The sequence below is a fragment of the Sminthopsis crassicaudata genome, chromosome 1 (genome assembly GCF_048593235.1).
Source record: "Sminthopsis crassicaudata isolate SCR6 chromosome 1, ASM4859323v1, whole genome shotgun sequence".
Lineage (NCBI taxonomy): Eukaryota > Metazoa > Chordata > Mammalia > Dasyuromorphia > Dasyuridae > Sminthopsis > Sminthopsis crassicaudata.
This window is the reverse complement of record NC_133617.1, coordinates 390377505-390395779: the sequence shown is the minus strand read 5'-3', so window position 1 is coordinate 390395779 and position 18275 is coordinate 390377505. Positions and strand designations below refer to the sequence as shown.

At 37.2% G+C, this 18275-nt stretch overlaps 1 protein-coding gene across 3 annotated transcripts; it reads left to right on the top strand.

The window, feature by feature from the left end:
* The first annotated feature begins 362 nt into the window (after positions 1 to 362).
* Positions 363 to 17934, top strand: UBE2I (ubiquitin conjugating enzyme E2 I). 3 transcript variants are annotated; one of them, XM_074279674.1, is made up of 7 exons: positions 363 to 487; positions 7963 to 8041; positions 8645 to 8728; positions 11303 to 11375; positions 12710 to 12819; positions 12975 to 13054; positions 17279 to 17934. In XM_074279674.1, exons 2-7 carry the CDS (start codon positions 7976 to 7978, stop codon positions 17340 to 17342), a joined length of 477 nt encoding a protein of 158 aa, XP_074135775.1. In that variant the 5' UTR covers positions 363 to 487; positions 7963 to 7975; the 3' UTR covers positions 17343 to 17934. The 3 variants fall into 3 exon arrangements, with proteins under 3 accessions (XP_074135775.1, XP_074135777.1, XP_074135776.1); XM_074279676.1 differs by lacking the exon at positions 363 to 487 and adding an exon at positions 715 to 958; XM_074279675.1 differs by lacking the exons at positions 363 to 487; positions 17279 to 17934 and adding exons at positions 716 to 958; positions 14679 to 16450.
* Positions 17935 to 18275: the final 341 nt, after the last annotated feature.

Below are 18275 nucleotides of genomic sequence, written 5' to 3'. Positions count from 1 at the left end.
AGCAGGAAGGCCGTACGAGGCTCGCCCACTAAATTCCTCCCCCGCCCAGGCCCCGGGTCCTTCGTTCTTGCCCCTCCCCCACACTGTAGCCCGCCCCTCCCCCATTCTCTTGGCTCCTGCAGTCTCTTAGGGACTGTCTACAATTCTCCTTCCGTCTGTCCGGCAAGAGGCGGAATTTTGTACCAAACCCTCTTATTGGGTGAATCTGAGATAAGCTCCGCCCATTCCTCAAAAATGACCAATCCAGAAAGGTTTCAGAGATTTCGGTGCTTTTGGGGGTCATATGGATACTGAGATGTTCGTGTTGATTTGTAGGCCCCATTGCACTTTTCTCCGAGATCTTTTATTCTATTTAACTAGGAGACCTCGGAGATTGACACTCTTGGTGTTCCCCTCCAAGCATCTGAAGAATCCTTGGGATTTCCTGCTCCCCCTTTTTGTTCTTCTTTCCACGCGTATCTTCAGATGAACGAACTCATTCCGAAAGGTAGTTTGCATATGGTCCCTAATATTAGGGATGCGGCTCCTTTAAGTGCACAGGTAGCTAAGTCCCTGCCTGTGGAAGAAATCGCTCCTCGGGGGTCCCTACGCCCGAAGTTCATACCCCGTTGCACTCCCTGGGGAGGCGAACTGGTCCAGCCAGTGTGGCCGGTGGGACTGCAAAGGCACGGGCAAGAAGGGGAGGGGAAAGGAGAGCCGGGGGAGCAGCGGGAGTGGTGGTGGCGGCGGCGCGCGGGTGCAGGCGGGCGACAGGGCAGCCCGCGGCTCCCTCCCCCTCCCCCCGCCCCGCCCCGCGCCGCGCCGCGCCGGGGTCCTGCCGTCTTGGGTCCGGCTGCGCGCGGAGCGGGCTCCGGAGGGAAAGTCCCGAGACAAAGGGAAGCGCCGCCGTAGCCACCGACCATCCGGGCACCTTCCGCCTCGATCCGGGACACTTGCCGGGGGCCGCGGCCGTGCTGAGGTGAGGCGACCCCCTCTGGGCCGGGTCGGGCCGAGCTGGGCCCGGCGGCGGCAGTGGCGGCGGCAGCAGCGGTGGCGGCGGCGGCGGCAGCAGCAGCAGCAGCAGCAGCAGCGCCGCTTCCCTCCTCCCTCTCTCCCTCTCCCTCCTCCTTTCTGTCGAGGCCGGGCTCGGCCCCGCTCCCTCCTCTTCTTGGTCCCCGCCTGAAGCTGCGGCCATCAGGCCGGACCATGGCCTGGAAAATGGAGCGGAGTTGACCGGGCTTCGCGGTCCGGGAGACCGGCTGGGAGCTAGGACGTTTTCCTCTCCGGGGACTGGGCCGGGCTACCTCGGCGCGTCTGTCCGCCCCTAAGGAGGCCGGGGTTGGGTGGGGGGGGGGCAGTCCGACCTCGGATGCTCCATCCGTCTCCCCTGGGAAGCTCCGAGACCCCGGATAGGCCTCCCAAAGTAGGTAGCTGGGAGGGACGTATCCCTTCCTTCATCCGTGGAAAGGGAGAGTCATCCTGGGTGAGAGATCCACGATAGAAGGGGCCAGGAGTTCTCTTTCAAGGATCTCCTTTTAGCAGAGGGGGAAACAGATTCGGGACGGTGGACGCGACTTGTCCAAGGTCATACATCCAGATCGAGTCAGAGCCATCCTTTGGCCTCCTGGTTCTTTGCACTGAGTTCTGCTAATAGAGATTTGGAAGAGGGATTCCAGATATTTAGGGATTTTTTGGAGCCGGGAAAGGCAGGTAAAAGTATCGTAGAGAACTGTCTTTGGAACGTGGTGGCTTTCTTAAAAACATTAAAAGGCTGCTCGAAATGTACGCCCCGAAATGTGTGTCTCTCAGAACACCCCTTTCCCATCCCATCTTTTCTATCAGTTTTGATTGATTAGACTTTGGAGTGATGGAATGGTTTATTAGCACATTGCAGGGGTTGTGCACGATACTGAGAAACTTAAGAATTGAGGGGTTTTTTCCCCCAAGTCTGAACCCAGTTCAATGTACCAGTAGTAGCAGAGCAAGCAAAATAATACCCACGTGAAACTTGAGTGAGAGGCTAAGGGATGGGTGAATTAGGTAGGTAGTCCAAAATTCCCCATGATCTTAGAATTAAAAGAAAAACTTATATTGGGCCATTTAGCTTCTTCTCTATGCAAGCAGTGTAATTCTGACTGCTCTCTGTTTTTGCCCCACCTCCGAAAAGAAAAAGTAACTATCCATCCAGGCTTTGAAAGGAATACACAACCAAAATGTGATTGGTTGGATTAAGAGAACATGGGACAATATTTTTATTTTTGTTTTCGTTTTTTTTTTTTTTTGTTTTGTTTGTTTGTTTTCCCAAACCTTCTAATCTCTGGGCTTGATTTTATTGTCAATAACTCTTGGGTTTGGTAGACAAGTCTTGCCTGATATAGAGCAGAAATTGAGGAAAGTTAGCAAGAGGAAAAATTGCATTGCCATTTTGTAATCTCTTCAGAGTAGAATCCCATGTGGTGTATTGGCTACATTTGTGCTTTTTTGGAAGTATGAACAATTAATATTTTCTACTTTTATCCTTGACTTCTTTTCATTTTTTAAAGAAAAATAACCATTCCCTCTTTCATTCTTGCCAGTTTTTCAGAGATGCCCTATCCCTTTAGGAAGAGTGAAAGGAAAGTCCAGTTTTTCACTTGTGAGAAAAGACAAATATACAGAACTCTACCAAAGAAACCTAAAATTATTTCTTTGGTTCATAGGCCCAGTTAGCATTTTTAAACATACAGACAGAGGAATAAGCCTGAGGTTCCCCCATCCTTTTTTTTTTTGGTTTTTGGTTTTAGTGGCATATGATCAAAATAAAATACTAGATGATAGGACACATTAAAAATTTTTTGAATATTTTTTGCAGTATCACGGTTAATAAATAGTGTTACTTCTAATGGGAGTGATTGGAACAAAATTGCATGAGGTGAAATTAAAAATTCAGCCCCACAATTTTAACTTTCCTTTTTTTAACTTAAGCTTTTATTTGACTTAAAAAACATCTTAAAAGTCTCATTACTAGGGAAAAAACTATTGGAATCTGATATCAAAAAGGATGTTTCTAGAATTTAACTAAATTTTGAATTCATTACAAATTTTTTTGGTTCTATTACAAAAATAGATCATGTCCCAGAGTCTAGAATGGTTAAGAGGTAGATGCTTTAGACTGGTTTCAGTTTCTAGTTCTGAATTGTTAAACAGTTGTACCAGAACTTAGTTTCACTAAGTGATGGATCTCAAAGTTACTGTTATGTACCTGAGGATTATACAAGGTGTAAGAAGCATTTTAAGTGTGATTCAGGCTATATCAGGTAAGGCTCAAACCATTCATTCTAAGGAATCCTAAGGGAGAAAAACTGAAACATTGCTATTTTGTAACTCAGCCTATGAATGAAGTGTTTTTACCTTGTCTCTGAATGTTTAATAAGCTTATTATTATTTCTTTGACTTAATGTTTTTGCTTTTAAACTACTAGGAACACTTGGTTAGTCTATTATGTGCTTAAATTTAAAGCTAGATCTTGCTTTGTTGGTTACTTATAATCATAAAGTAATATTTAACTTTTCTCTTGATAAACAGAGAATCCTAGAATTAGAACATCTCTTCTAATTCTAACAGGTGTATATTTAAGCTCTCCTCAGTAGCATTTCTATAAAAGAAGTGGTGGGGGCAAGAAGCACTTTGTTTAGAATTTAGTTAAATATACTAACAGGGAATTTAAGCTAAAACTAAAGATTAGACTTGACCTTGAGAGATTACTTTGTCCAGTAACCTCTAGCCTTCATTCAAGCGATAAATAATTCCTGGGAAAGCTATCATATAATTTGATTTTTTTGAATGTAGGTATTTAGGTTTGTATTAGAGAGCAGAAGTAAGCAGTTCTTGCCCAGTATACCTGTGGAATAAGTGACAGTTTTAGCACTTCGATTCTCCTACTTCTCTTATATAAAATCATAGAATCTGTAGCAGGAAGGGACTTTAAAAGTCATCTAATTCAGTGATCTCACTTTACAGATAGTGAAATTGAGACCCAAACTGGTTGAGTGACTGGTTCAAAGTCCTTCAGGTAGTAAGCTGCAAAGCCTGGACTAAGCTCAGATCCTTTGATTTCAAAAGCCATTATTATTTTCCTTTTTCCTTTCTTTTCTCCATAATTATTCTTGCTTGTGGGTATTGTTTATTCCTATTATTAGTATTCAAAGCTATAAAGGATTGAACTCTATCCTACTGGATAAAACTGGTCTATGAATTAAAAGATCTGTTTTGATTTCAAGCTGTTGCTAGATGACCTTGAACATCACTTCAGTCTTTCTATGTTTCATTATCTTTGAACTGGCTGTGTTGACTTTTTTCTACCTCATCCCCTAGGTATGTTATAAAGATCATAGGAAATTTTCCTAAGATTATTGAATTTTTAGAGCTCTTGCAGTATTTCATAGATCTAAGGTGGTTCAGGATTAGTATTAAAACAGATGCTACTGAGTTGGAGGTTTGTTTTTAATTGAGAACCCTCACTCATTGTCTTTCAAAAATAATGTGGTAAGTTCCTTGGTGATACTCCAACTGTATATTGCCTTCCTTTACTTTCTTTGAATCCAGTTATGAAAAACTAAATAATGATTTATGAGAAAGGAGATAGGGAAAAAAAAAATTCATCCATATGTGGGAAAGAAATGGACTGGCTAGAATTCTGAAGTAGTATTGTTTTTTTATTTGTTGGGGGTTTTTTCTTAATAAACTTGTTAAGCCTGTAATATATGTGAAGCACTGTTAATTACTAAGGATGATCTAAAAATTATATGATTCTTTTCCTCGGTCTTTTTTTATCATTTAATTTTTATTTTTTCCTCAATTATTTAAACAAAAATTTTAAACATCCGTTTAAAAAAAATTTTAGTTTGAAATAATTTGATATATCTACATGTAGTCATGCAGAACATTTCCATATTAAGAGTTGCAAAAGAAAATGAAGATCCAGAACAAAGTTTTAAAATATATGTGCGTATGTATGTGTGTGTGTGTATACATGCGCATGTGTTAGCATGTGCCTGCCTTAATCTGTATTTAAACTCCATTAGTTCATTCTCAGTAGATTGATAGCTTTTCCCATCATGAGTTCTTAGAGTTTGTTTGGGATTATGATATTGATCAGAATAGCTAAGTCATTCACAGGTGATCATCTAACAATATTGCTATTTCTGTGTACAGGATTCCCCTGGTTCTGCTCACTTCATTTTGCATCAGTTCATGTACCAGTTTTTTTGAAACTATCCTTTTCATTTCTTATAGTATTTTATAACTCAACTTATGAATGAAGTGATTTTTTTTTTAACAAGGGAACTCTTAAATTTCATCCACAATTAATAACCTAAAGTTCTTCATCACAATCATATAGTACAACTTGTTCAGCCATTCCCTAGTACATGAGCATCCTCTCAATAGCTTGACTTCTTTGTCACCACAAAAGGTTGGAGGAATACTGTTACTAAAAATGTTAATTCTGTTCAAGTTTGATGTTTTGTTATTTGGGTGCATTTTTTAATGAAGAGGGAAAGATTAAAAATTAGCTTTAGGGTAAAGTTGGTCAGTCTGCAATAAGCACACTAGCAAATCCTTTAAACCTATTTCTTTTGGTAATTTATTTGGAGATTTTTAATTGAAGGGTATTTTTCCTCTCTTTTTTCTGGTCTAATAAGTTGTATATATGAGTACCTTTCCTGTCACAAGATGGATATCAGACTGTTTTGCTGTGTGTTAGCTGGGAGAGAGTGGTGAAATACAAGAAATCATCATTGTTCTTTAAATAGCTCTTGTCAAGAGTAAATGGGATGAGAGCAGCTAGATGGCACAGTGGATAGAGCACCAGCCCTGAATTCAGGAGGACCAGAATTCAAATATGGTCTCAGACACTTAATACTTCCTAGCTGTGTGACCCTGGGCAAGTCACTTAACCCCGATTGCCTCAACAACAAAAAATAGATGGCAGGGAGAGGGATGGATCATAATTGGTTAGAGGTAAGTATTTATGTCAAAAGGTGATAGTTTATAATACGTGAGGCTTTCACTTTTCTGTACTGGACCTTCCTTCTGCTATTAGTATTTCTGCCCCAAATATCTGAGTAATTTACCCTAAATTTACTCTAGCACTGATCTTAAAAGATACATTGTGCCTCCATGGGACAATTTTCACTTTTCACTATGATGGGTGTTCTTATAACATTGCATGAAACTTAGAAGTAGACAATTACATTAATTTACACTACAAAATTGGCATTGCTACCTTTTCTCTGAAGGAAACAACATAATGCAAAAACTTGAAACCATATTGCTAGGAATGTTCTTTTAATAGTACATCGAATACATAATACTACATTCTAGCTTTCATAGTATTACTTCTAGGTAAAGGTTTCCATTGCCTTCCTAACCCTTGAGGCTAGTACTTGGTAGATATGTGAATGTCTATCTGAGTAACTTTTTTATGTATACCATAGAAACATCGATACTCTCTGAGATTGGTAGGGCTGGTAGTTGGTACTGTTTTATAGATGAGGAAAATGAAGCTTGGATTAAAAGTCATTTCTCTAAGTCAATCCATTTCTCCCCAATCACATCTCACAGAATATTTTTGTGAATTTGACAAATACACAAGAATACAGTGGTTAATGAGAAGGAAAAGGTCTGCCAGATGGGGGAAGAGAACAAGGTGATGTCTTGATAATCTAATTAATTATAATTAGTGTTGCTATCTACTAACACAATTCTTTTTTTCTTTTGGATCGCTATCTCCCCTCCCCCCCCCCTTTTTTTTGGACAAGGAAACACTTAATTAAGTTTTATCCACAATTAATAGCTTAAAGCTCTTCATTCTTTGTACCTTTTTTTCACTCAGGACATATTTGAATTCTGAGCCCCAGGACTGGTTTCACACACTCTTTTTGTTAACTATAAAATAAGCATTTCTCCCTTCTGGAAATGAACTCCATAATGATATGGTTGGTATCAGGACTATATAACTGCCAAAGTAGTTACTGACTATCCTCAGCAACTTAAGAGCAAACACTGAAACTAGTGGCACAGGTTCTAAGTTCATATGATCCCACAAGCCAACATCCATTTCTTCTATGCTCTAGCCTTCCCAGCATCACTCTTTTGCTATTTTGACTTTGCCATTATGGTATGATTGTGCTGCTAACCAGTTTTAATGGTTTAGATAGAGTTATATTTATTCAGTAAGCATTTATTAAATTCTTACTATGTAGTAATGCCTTAGGATTAGAAGGACAAAAGTAAAAACATCTGTCTTCAAGGAATTTACATCCCACTCATAAAGGGAAGATTCAGATTTGGGGAATAGGGGTAAGCATTATAACAGTACTTTTGATTTGGGGAATAGGGGTAAGCATTATAACAGTACTTTTGCACTTATGACCTCAGGGTAATAGACATGGAGAGAGAGAGAGAGAGAGAGAGAGAGAGAGAGAGAGAGAGAGAGAGAGAGAGAGAGAGAGAGAGAGAGAGAGAGAGAGAGAGTGTGTGTGTGTGTGTGTGTGTGTGTGTGTGTGTGTGTGTGTGTGTCTCTAAAAGAGGATGGAATGAAAAGGTCTGGAAATAATACTTAGAACTATAAGGTGAATCTGATATCTTCATTCTTCTGTGAAGTCCTATTTTGGCCACTGTGGTAGTCTTGTCAATATAGTGAACACTAATTTCCTCCAAGTGTAGTGCAAACATCAAACACTGGGTGGAGTTATCTTGCCAGCATTATAGTCTCTTGAGTATTAATTTGATTCCTTTAATAATCTAATAATCAGTATAAAAATATAAATCTGCTTGCTTGAGGCAAAGAGTAATGGATGAGCATTGTCAGGCTTCCACTGACTTCCTTTACCCAAAAAATAAGTATTAATAAGGAGTGGATAGAGAACCAAGTTAGTGTTTACAACAGAGTAGTCAGAAGAATGTTCTGACTTAACTCTGTCTCTTTTGCATTTGTACTAGAGGGACTTTGAATATGTCTGGAATAGCCCTCAGCAGACTTGCACAGGAGAGGAAAGCTTGGAGAAAAGATCATCCTTTTGTAAGTACAATATAATTTCTGTGTAACAAGCAAAATGTGATTTAGCCTTTTCTCAATTGAACTACCAACTAGGAACAATTTATTCAGGTCTCTGACTATGGGTCAAACTGATTAATTCTTTTTTTTTTTTTTTTTTTTTTTTTTAAATTAAAGCTTTTTATTTTCAAAACATATGCATGGGTAATTTTTCAACATTGATCCTTGCAAAACCTTGTGTTTCAAATTTTTCCCTCCTTTCCCCCATCCCCTCCTCTAGATGGCATGTAATCCGATATATATTAAACATGTTAAAATGTATGTTAAATACAAAATATGTATACATATTTATGTAATTATCTTGATGTACAAAAAGAAAAAAGTGAGAAAGAAAACAATGGAAGCAAACAACAACAAAAAAAGTGAAAATGCTATGTTGTCATCCACACTTAGTTCCCACAGTCCTCTCTCTGGGTGTAGATGGCTCTCTTCAGTACAAGGTCATTAGAATTGGCCTCAATCATCTCATTGAGACTGGTTGATCTTGTTAATAGGACTTATGTTTTCTGGAGTATTATGAAGTAAGATTCTTCAGTTGATGCTTTTGTTTTTGTTTTTTAAACTTAGGGCTTTGTAGCAGTACCTACGAAAAATCCAGATGGCACAATGAATCTCATGAACTGGGAATGTGCCATTCCAGGAAAGAAAGGGGTAAGATTTCTCAGTAGCTTGCCATTTCCATAGGCCTCACACGTCAGCAGAAGCTGCATATAGGTCAGAATTGGTCTATGGAATGCAAACTAAGTGAAAACTTTCTGATATAAGCTTTTCCAAAACAAACTTGCTGCTTGTTTGTTTTCCCATTTGCTCATACTTTCAAGGTACTGCTAGTGTCCTGGCCCTACATCCACTTAAACTTCCAGATGTTTACATGTAAGTAGACCATCTTAGCTTTTGATTAGAATATAGGCACAGTAAGCTAGTTGAACGATTTTAATTCCTTTACTAGGCTAGAACACTATTGTTTCAGTGCTAGAGACTGCACCTTTAATCTTAGCCATCTTCAAGGCTGGTATAGAGGGTTTGATATAACCCATTTTTGTGCTGGAAGTATTAGATACAAAATACATAATACAATGATCTGAGGTTGCCATTGTCACATAGAAACTGTGTCTTTATGTTGGTAACCATGTCACTTTTTCTTTTATGGAAGTGAGTAGAAGGAGACATGATGGTATTCAACTGCTAAGTGTTTTTCTTCAACAGAATTTCCAGAGTAAGGCTTTGGAGATGAGCCTTATAAGTGAATAAAATAGTTCATCAGGACTTAGAAGGAAAGATTGCAAAACCTATTTCAGCATGACTCCAGGATATAGCAGTATTGGATATTTTTGTTTAAATGTTTACACACACACACACACACACACACACACACACACACACACACACACCACGACACTAAAAACTAGAGGTGGTTTTTTTTTTTGTTTTTTTTTTTTTTGTTTTTTTGCTTTTTTTTTTTCTTTTTTGCTTTTTAAAGATAAGACAAGGCAAAACATATAGTACCAAAGAGTCTTGTAGACTTTGTCATAAGAAATAAGTAATAGGAACTTCTTTATTAGAAACTTTTGGAACTAGGACAAATTATGGTTTCTCTGGTTCAAGTGGTAGCTTTGAAGTGATATAATCCTCTGAATTCCATGAAGAGAATCAATCATGAGTAATCTCATTGACGTGAAGATATTTTCCTTCAGTCAGTCAGCAAACATTTATTAAATACCTATTCTGTGCCAGGTACCCATTTAGATGCTGGAGATAAAAATACAAAGTTTGAAAGAATTCTTGCTGTCAGGGAATTTAAAGAAAGAAATCCTGTAATAACCAACATTTCTGACTCCTAAACTAAGGAATGTACTTACAAAAAAACTTTTTGGCCTAACTAGTCAAGAGTAGCTACTTGGGCAGATCTCTTTGCTCAGGCATATAACATAAAGATAATGCTACATTTCCCCCTAGTGAAATTCAACCTTATCCCCCAAGCTATTGAATGGGATCTTCTTTGATTTGCCTTTCCAAAAAAGCAGCCTCTTACTCTTTTTGTGAGTAATCATGGGAAAACTATAAAAGTGCCTACTGCCTTTATTTTGACCTTTTAGCAGTTTGCCATCCTCTGATACTGTTTACAAGATAAGGAGATGTATTTCCCAGAAAGTTGGAAAACTTTGTTATATTTCATAAAGTAAAAAATATAGTTGTGGTTTTTTTTATACCAGAACCCTGAAATTAATCTGAATTGGAACAAGGAGAACAGCTTCTGTTTTGACAGCCAAAAATCTCCGATTCACCTAAAATGAGCAACAAAGAATCTGTATCTAATTGAAATCATGAAAAATTTGGCTAACAAAATGTAGCCACATAGATTGTAATCTTTTATACTTCCTTACCTTTCTTTGCCAAAATACTCTGGTAGTTATAATTATAAAAAACTTTCAAAGATGGTTTCAAAGTCCCAAGTTTTCTTTCATATTACTGCTTTTAGTGCTTTGCTTCTAGATAAATGCAAAGCAGAGAACTCTAGATCCCATCATTTTCAAATCTTATTGTGATCCCCCCCCCCCCCCAAAGTATAAAACTCCTATGAAATCCATAAAATCCAGTAACCTCCCGGTAATTTCCAGGATCAAATAGAAAATCCTTTGGCATTTAAACTTTTCATTACTTCTTCTGTTCCTCCCTTTTAACATCCTTTCATTCTATTTTATAATCCAGCCATATTGTCATTTGAATATCACATTCTAGAATACATTCCTCCCAAATTCTGATTTCTAGAATCTCTAGATTCCTTTAAGCTTTAATTCAGACACCACTTATTCTAGTAGATGTTTCTTGATTCCCTCAAACCACTAGTGCTAGCTCCTCTAAGGTTACCTTCCATTTGCTCTGTATTTATTTTGTGTGTGCTAATCTATATATGTTGTCTTCCCTTGTTGGAATGTAAGCTTCAAGGTCGGCGACTGTTTTTGTTTTACTTTTGTTTTATATTCTTAGCCCTTAGCACAAGCCCTGGCACATAGTAAAATGTCCTTAGTAAAAAGCCTGTTGACTAATTGAAATTGTGTTCAGGTTCCTGGCTACCTGTGTATTCATTAGGCTATTTTGTTTAACAGTGACTATGTGATAGACAGATCTGGGCTATAATAGACATTAGTAATTGCCCTCCCTTTTTCTACTTATCCTACACCAAAAGCAAATGACACACCTAACTTTGGTTTAATTCCCTGGCAGACACCATGGGAAGGAGGTTTATTTAAACTACGGATGCTTTTTAAGGATGATTATCCATCTTCACCACCAAAATGTAAGTACAGTTAAGTCCCAAGTAAGCAGATCTTCTTAATAGTTTCTACTATAGCAATAGCCAAAAGCTTCTTGAGAATACGTGATTGCTGAAGCCCTGGACTTACCGAAGGAGATTTAGCCATTAAGAGAGGCTGATTGGATAATTGAGATGAATGTGACTAACTGGAGATTCACTCTGATTACTATCTCATACACCTCATAGCCACAGTTTGAACCACAGAAGTTTGTTCTGTGTTCACTAAGGCTGTCAAGTCTTGGCCTGAAAATAGCAGAGTGATGCTTGTTCTAAACAGCCATTTTTTTGTGCCTGGAGGGGTTTCCACTAGCCAGATTGAGAAATTATTTTAAATTCAATGTACAAATCTCATTTGTTGTCTTCTGTTGTTTGTATCTTGGATAATGTACAGACTCCTAAACAGAGGGTAAGTTTGGGGGAAGATGCAACCACATTTGAATTCAGGATCCTTTAAAAAACCTCAGTATTTTGATGTAAAATTCATGGCAAATTGTTGATGTGAGTTTTCACATTTTCCTGAAATATTCTGGAAATATCCATCATTTTTCTTCTAAATTGGTGATATAATCCCCACCAGTTAAAAATCCAGGTAATGTTTTTTTTCACTGAACAGATGGTCAAGTCCTATAAGACCCTTGTCAGTTCCATACCGTACTGTTGTAGTCATGGGAAATTTGAACTGAAGAAGGAAAGATCATCTAGTTCGGTCTCTTTTCAAAGATGAAGAAAATGAGAACAAAAGTGATATGCCCCAAGGTTACACCAGATGGTAGAGCTAGGAGTTGAACATAACCTGATTCCAAATCCATTGTTATTTTTACCATACCACACTTGGAGTCATTATGGTTTTTGGCTTCTTTGGGAAAGTGTACCACATCTCAAAAAACAGATTGAGGGAAGAGATGATCTGGGTTCCACTAATCCCCTTAGAAAAGAACAGATCAATGAGATCACTAGTTTGTGTTATCTTCTTTCCCAGAATCTTTAGACTACTTTCTAGCTTTGTTCTTCAAATTGGAGAAAAACCCAAAATTGGAAAGTTTTTTTTTTTTCTTTTCCCTCTCTCTAGACCACAATTGTAGTTTGTAATTTTGTTAGCATTTTCCTCATAGTTTAGCAAGGCTTCTGGGAATTGACTGTTAGTGTTGAATTTCAGTTTTTATTTGGGAAGGGGGGGAGTTACAAAATCTCAAATAGATTCAAGATGTAGTTACTACTGGTAGGCCTTAGTTCTAGCAGTACTACCTATTTCTTATAAAATGCATTAGAACTGTACATTTTAATTTGGCTTGCCTTCCTTTTCCATCATTATCTAGGTAAATTTGAACCACCATTATTTCATCCAAATGTGTATCCTTCAGGCACAGTGTGTCTGTCCATCTTAGAAGAAGATAAGGATTGGAGGCCAGCAATCACAATTAAACAGGTAGGGAAATAATTTTCCCAATTGGAGAGTTGACAGAAAGATTTTGTAACAAACCATGACATTGAAGGTGCCTTTGTAAAAAACTACAGGGAATTTTTTTTGCCGCTTTTTTTTTTGAAAAGTCTTGATTCAACATTTTTTTTTCTCTTACACAGATCTTGTTAGGAATACAAGAACTTCTAAATGAACCAAATATTCAAGACCCAGCTCAAGCAGAGGCTTACACAATTTACTGGTTAGTATTTCATTCTAATATTTGTTTTTATTGTACATGATTTATTTATTTTGACTTCTGTGCTTTTAACAAAAAGCTTGTTCTTATAATATGTGCCATATTTGGCAGGACTGACTATAGAGAGCTAAATTTTAGTATAGTATGCTTGAAACAAAAATGAGCTATTTGAATGATTATAAATTATTCTCCTTTTAGAGTTTTACTTAGAAACCTGGGAATAGGTGGAGTTTATCAGTTTGTTGGAGGGTGATGAGCAATAGTAATACCAACCCTTTTACTACCTCTGTAGCCTTCCTTAAATTTAGAAGGAAGGAGACTTGATTGCTAAGTATATTGAGACATGTCTACCATATCATGTATAAGAGCCATTAGGTGCATAAGGGACTTTGATGAGGACAAAGTAGCTATGTGTGACAAAAAGATGCCTGTATAAGTGTCATCTTTTTGTGGACATAGAAGCAGATGATGGCTATGCAACTTTAGTTCCTCACTCACTTTTATCTTCTTAACTTGCCAATTAATCTCCTTAGTCATCCTCTTTGACTACATTATGTCAGCATTTAATTACAATTGGGTCAATTTTCCACCATCTTAAGTTTATAGAGCACTGGTATGATTATTCAAAATCCTGAATAAGATAATTCACTTATTTTATCAAGCAAGATGAAACGAAAAGCCTGTCTTGTACAGAGAGGTCATCTGCTCAATCTCTGCCTGGGTTGAGTCTCAGTATCTTTTCAGTCTGCTCTATTTGTAGAAGTATTGAGTCTTCAGGCATTTTGGGGGGGGAAGGGCAGGTGATAAAATTTTTTTCTTAATTCTCAGCTTTTCATGCCTTTTGGGCTTGAATATCCATCTATCTTTTTCTCCTCACAAGGCCATGTATAGAACTAATCTGGGTTTGAGAAGAAGCTAAAACAGGAGAAAGGGAACAAGTAATATAGAAAAAACAGTCAATTGTTTCAACCTTGATATGAGTGATTTAGTAAATTGCCCCATCGCATAAATGTTCTCCTTAGGAGAAGGCAAAAATAGGTCCATTCTCTGTGCTAAAATTAGATAAAAGATATGCACATACTTGTTACAGTGTGAAAACCTTGTACATCCAGATTGAAATGGTCTTGTCATTGATGGGTAATGTGATATATTAATTTCCCCCTCCCCCAAATTAGAAGAAAAAATGACTTCTGTGCCAGTAGCCTAATTCTTAGGGCATTGGGGTAGAGCAGATAAAGTTTGTTTAGAATTCATTTTTTGGAGGTAAAGAGGCAATTTGAGAGTTGAGATTGATAACCTGAAGTCATTTGCAAATATTTTAACACAAAAATTCTTGGGTAAAGAGAGTCATGTGAAGGAAGAAAAGTAAATCTTTCTAAAATGGGTCATAGTCCACATTTGGGAATCAGGTACAGGTGTACCCCTCAACCAAATATATTAAGGTATTTTTGGAGCTATCATTTTTATAGGATAAATTAAGTTACTTATGTAATTTTGCAAGAATATTCACCATAATATTTTTTTTTTAATAAGCTCCCTTTTTGTATTTACTCAATTTAAAGAATTTAAAATTCAAGAGGTATATCTTTTAAGGTAGTATTTCAATAGAGTTATGACTCTATTCTAGGGAGAGGCTATAAATACTGAAGTAGAGCCAGATGAACACATGACCTTTTATACGCATGGAACAGGTGAGCTGGGGTAGAATTAGTGCCGGCACATAACAAAATGTAGTTCATTCAACTTGGCAAGGGTGTATCTTCTTTTGAAAAATCAACTTTCTTGAGAACAGGAACATGTTTTTATTTGGAAGCTAAACTTAAGCTTGGGCTCTTAGATTTTATTTAAAAGTTATTAATTTGGAAAATCTGGCCCTCTTGTTACTCTTGTTTCATGAAAAGCTAAACTTAATGTGATTTTCTAGATTGTGGGCATAACCCAGATAATCCTGTATCTCTTAAAACAGCCTCTTGAAGGGCTATTACAGCAGCCTGCCAAGTTACTAGGAAGGGAAAATCCAAAAGACATTGTGAACAAGTCAGCACCCCAAGGAGCATTTTTGTGTCCTTTGGATTGACAGGAGATGCAGATTTGGGGGTAAGGTTTTATGTAAAAGAATAAAGACCCTAATTGAGGATTGGATACTAATTATTAAAGAAAAAGCATTCAACATTCTAAAAATAATTCTTAGGTGAAACAGTATCCTTAGGGAGATATTTTGGTTTGGGTTTGAATTGTATAGTTCACTAGGAAAGTTGGATAGTAATTCTTATTTTCTCTCTAATCTAGGAGTATGACCAGTCTGTTTTAAGTGATTGGGGCAGACATTCTGAGAAATCTACCTGTGTTTTTGTGGGGGGGGAGGGGGTTTGTTTTTTTTTCTTTGTTTGTTTTGTTTTGCTTAGGTCCCTTTTGTCAAGAAATCCCCATAGTAAGAGAGAGGAAGATGTTATTTTACATATATTTATACATATTGAGCTAGCCAAGTAATGGAAAGTTGTTGGCATAAAGTATTACTGCCAGGTAATAGTGATGCAAGCTTTTTAATATTTATAATGGTGAGTTCAGGAAAATAATTCTATAAATATTACATTTTTCATTTAGTTCCTTGCATCAATCTCTTCCTCAGACAAATAAAAAATTATCCATTCCTCACTAGATTACCAAATTTATAAAGTAGTTAGGACCACAAGATTATAGAGTTAGAATTGGAAGAACTTTTTTTAGAGGTTCTTTAGTCCCATCCCCTCATTTGATAGAGAAGGAAATTGAAGTCTAGAGAAATGAAATGACTTGTCCAAAGTAATACAGGCAGTGAGTGTGAATGGTGGGATTCAAATTCAAGTCGTATGATTCCAACATCAGCCCCTTTTCAACTATATTGTACTTGTTATTTCCATTTGTAACTAGGGAAATGAGATTTTTTTTTTTTTTTTTTTTTTTTTTGTCAGTGGTTGTGTGAGTGCAGGCTACTTTTCCTTTTGAAAGTTAACCCTGTCTGCCTCTCCCAGGTTAGCATATCTTAAAGGACAGGTAAATATAACCTCAAAGGACTAATTCATCTTGAAAAAAAAAAAAGTTACAAAGGAATACATTAGAAATAAAAGAAATCAAGATATTTGTGCTTGTCTAAAGAATTGGGAATTATTATTTTTTTAAAGAATTAGATTTAATTAAAAGAGTAATCTAAAATGTTTGAATGTTTCAAGAAGGAAACTTTCAATGTCAACCACAATTTTGCTCATCCTTTCCAATTGTATATCACTCTTACTCTATAATTAATGGTTTTAACTCTTTCTGTTTCTAAGCCAATGTATGTATACTATTCTAGATGGTTGTGTTTTGTAATGAAAACCAAGAGATTTAAATGGATTAAAATGTGTGTGTGTGTGTGTGTGTGTGTGTGTGTGTGTGTGTGTGTGTGTGTGTGTGTGTGTGTGTGTAAAAGAAAAAGAGAGAAAATTGGAAAGGAGGGTGTATGTAATTTTGTGGGTATAGGAAGTGTTGTCAGATGCTGGCAATGAATTTCTTCTGCTTTCTTTTCATCCTCCCTTTTGCACATGCTCCTGAGAAGGCTTTATAGAATGAATTGTTTTTCCTCCTGCCTCTCAGTTGATGTTAATTTGGAGTTCTTTATTGTTAACCTACTCATTCAGCAGAGTTCATTTGATGGTTTCTTCCCAAATCATGCCTTGCCTCTCCTGTAAAAATGATTCATCTCTCTCTCCCTCTTTCTCACTCCTGTCCTCAGGATTAACTGATGTCCATTTATGATTGACTATTGCCCTGCCTTTGTCTTAGCTTTTCTTCATATAATAGCTGGCTTTGGAGTTGGAAGAACTACTTCAGATCCTGCTTCTGTCATTAAATTATTCATGGGCAGGTCACAACCTCTCTGGACCTTATTCTCCTTCTTTATAAAACAAGGAGGTTAGATTAGATGACTTTTCATGTCCCTTCCAGCTCTATGGTTTTATAATTCTTGTAACTCAAGAGTTCTATCAGAGTATTTCTAAAACAATCTTCATCTAACTTGGCTATTTTCCTCTGGATTCTTTCATTGCTTTGGGCTGAATATTCTTTCTTCGTGGATTCTGTGTACAAGTTGTCTGAGATATACTATGCAAAGCCAAAAACATTCAGGGTAGTAGGAGCTGGTTTATCTAACGTGCTTTTCTTTCTTTCTTTCTCTCTCTCTCTCTCTCTTTTTTTTTTTTTAAACCTTAGCCAAAACAGAGTGGAATATGAGAAAAGGGTTCGAGCACAAGCCAAGAAGTTTGCACCCTCATAAACATCGATCTTGTGGCATCTTAAAAAGGAAGGGATTGGTTTGGCAAGAACTTGTTTACAAAATTTTTGCAAAATCTAATGTTGCTATGTACAATGACTATTCACTTAGGGGAGGGGGTTGTGTGTGTGCCATTTTCCATTTTCGCCACTTGTATACAGTTCTGAATTCGCTGAATTGCCCCCAGTTTTTTCATACAGGGTCTCTTCCTTCAGTCTTTTGTATTTTTGATTGTTATGTAAAACTTGCTTTTATTTTAATATTGATGTCAGTATTTCAACTGCTGTAAAATTATAAACTTTTATACTTCTATAAATTCCCTAGTATCTAGTTTCATTTGCTCTCTGATGCAGGCATGCTTACAAATGTTTAGAACTCTATTTAGCCTTTAGCTGGCTGTATGAAAAAGGAAATTCGTAATCTTTCCCTTTCCCTACCCTTAATTTGTTTTTCTATCTTTCAGAGACTAGGTTATATTGCTTACAAGCCCCAGAGATCCAAAGTCAGCCAGCATCTTGTTTCTGCATCACTTCCTTGTGTTTATATGGCGTTTTGTCTGTGTTGCTGTTTAGAGTAAATAAACTGTTTATATAAAGGTTTTTGTTTCATTATCTTCTTCATTAAAATGAGTGCAAAGAGGAGGCTTCTAGTTTAGACTGTCTTCAAACTAACATAGCCACCCTTCTGTTGCCTACTTTGTAAAGACCTCTGTGTATAGACTTTTCTCACTAGCCCTTCATACTAGGGCCAGTTTGGGAGCATTCCAATTGTTTGTTTGGCTTCTTGGTGATCTAGGAAGCCTTGATTGGCTCTTAGACCTTGTCCTTATCCCTTTGTAAATATTGCTATGTTAAAAAATATATATATCTGTATGTATAAGGGTTTTTTGTTGTTATTGTTGGGGTTGATTTTTTTTGTTTTGTTCTTTTCCTCCCT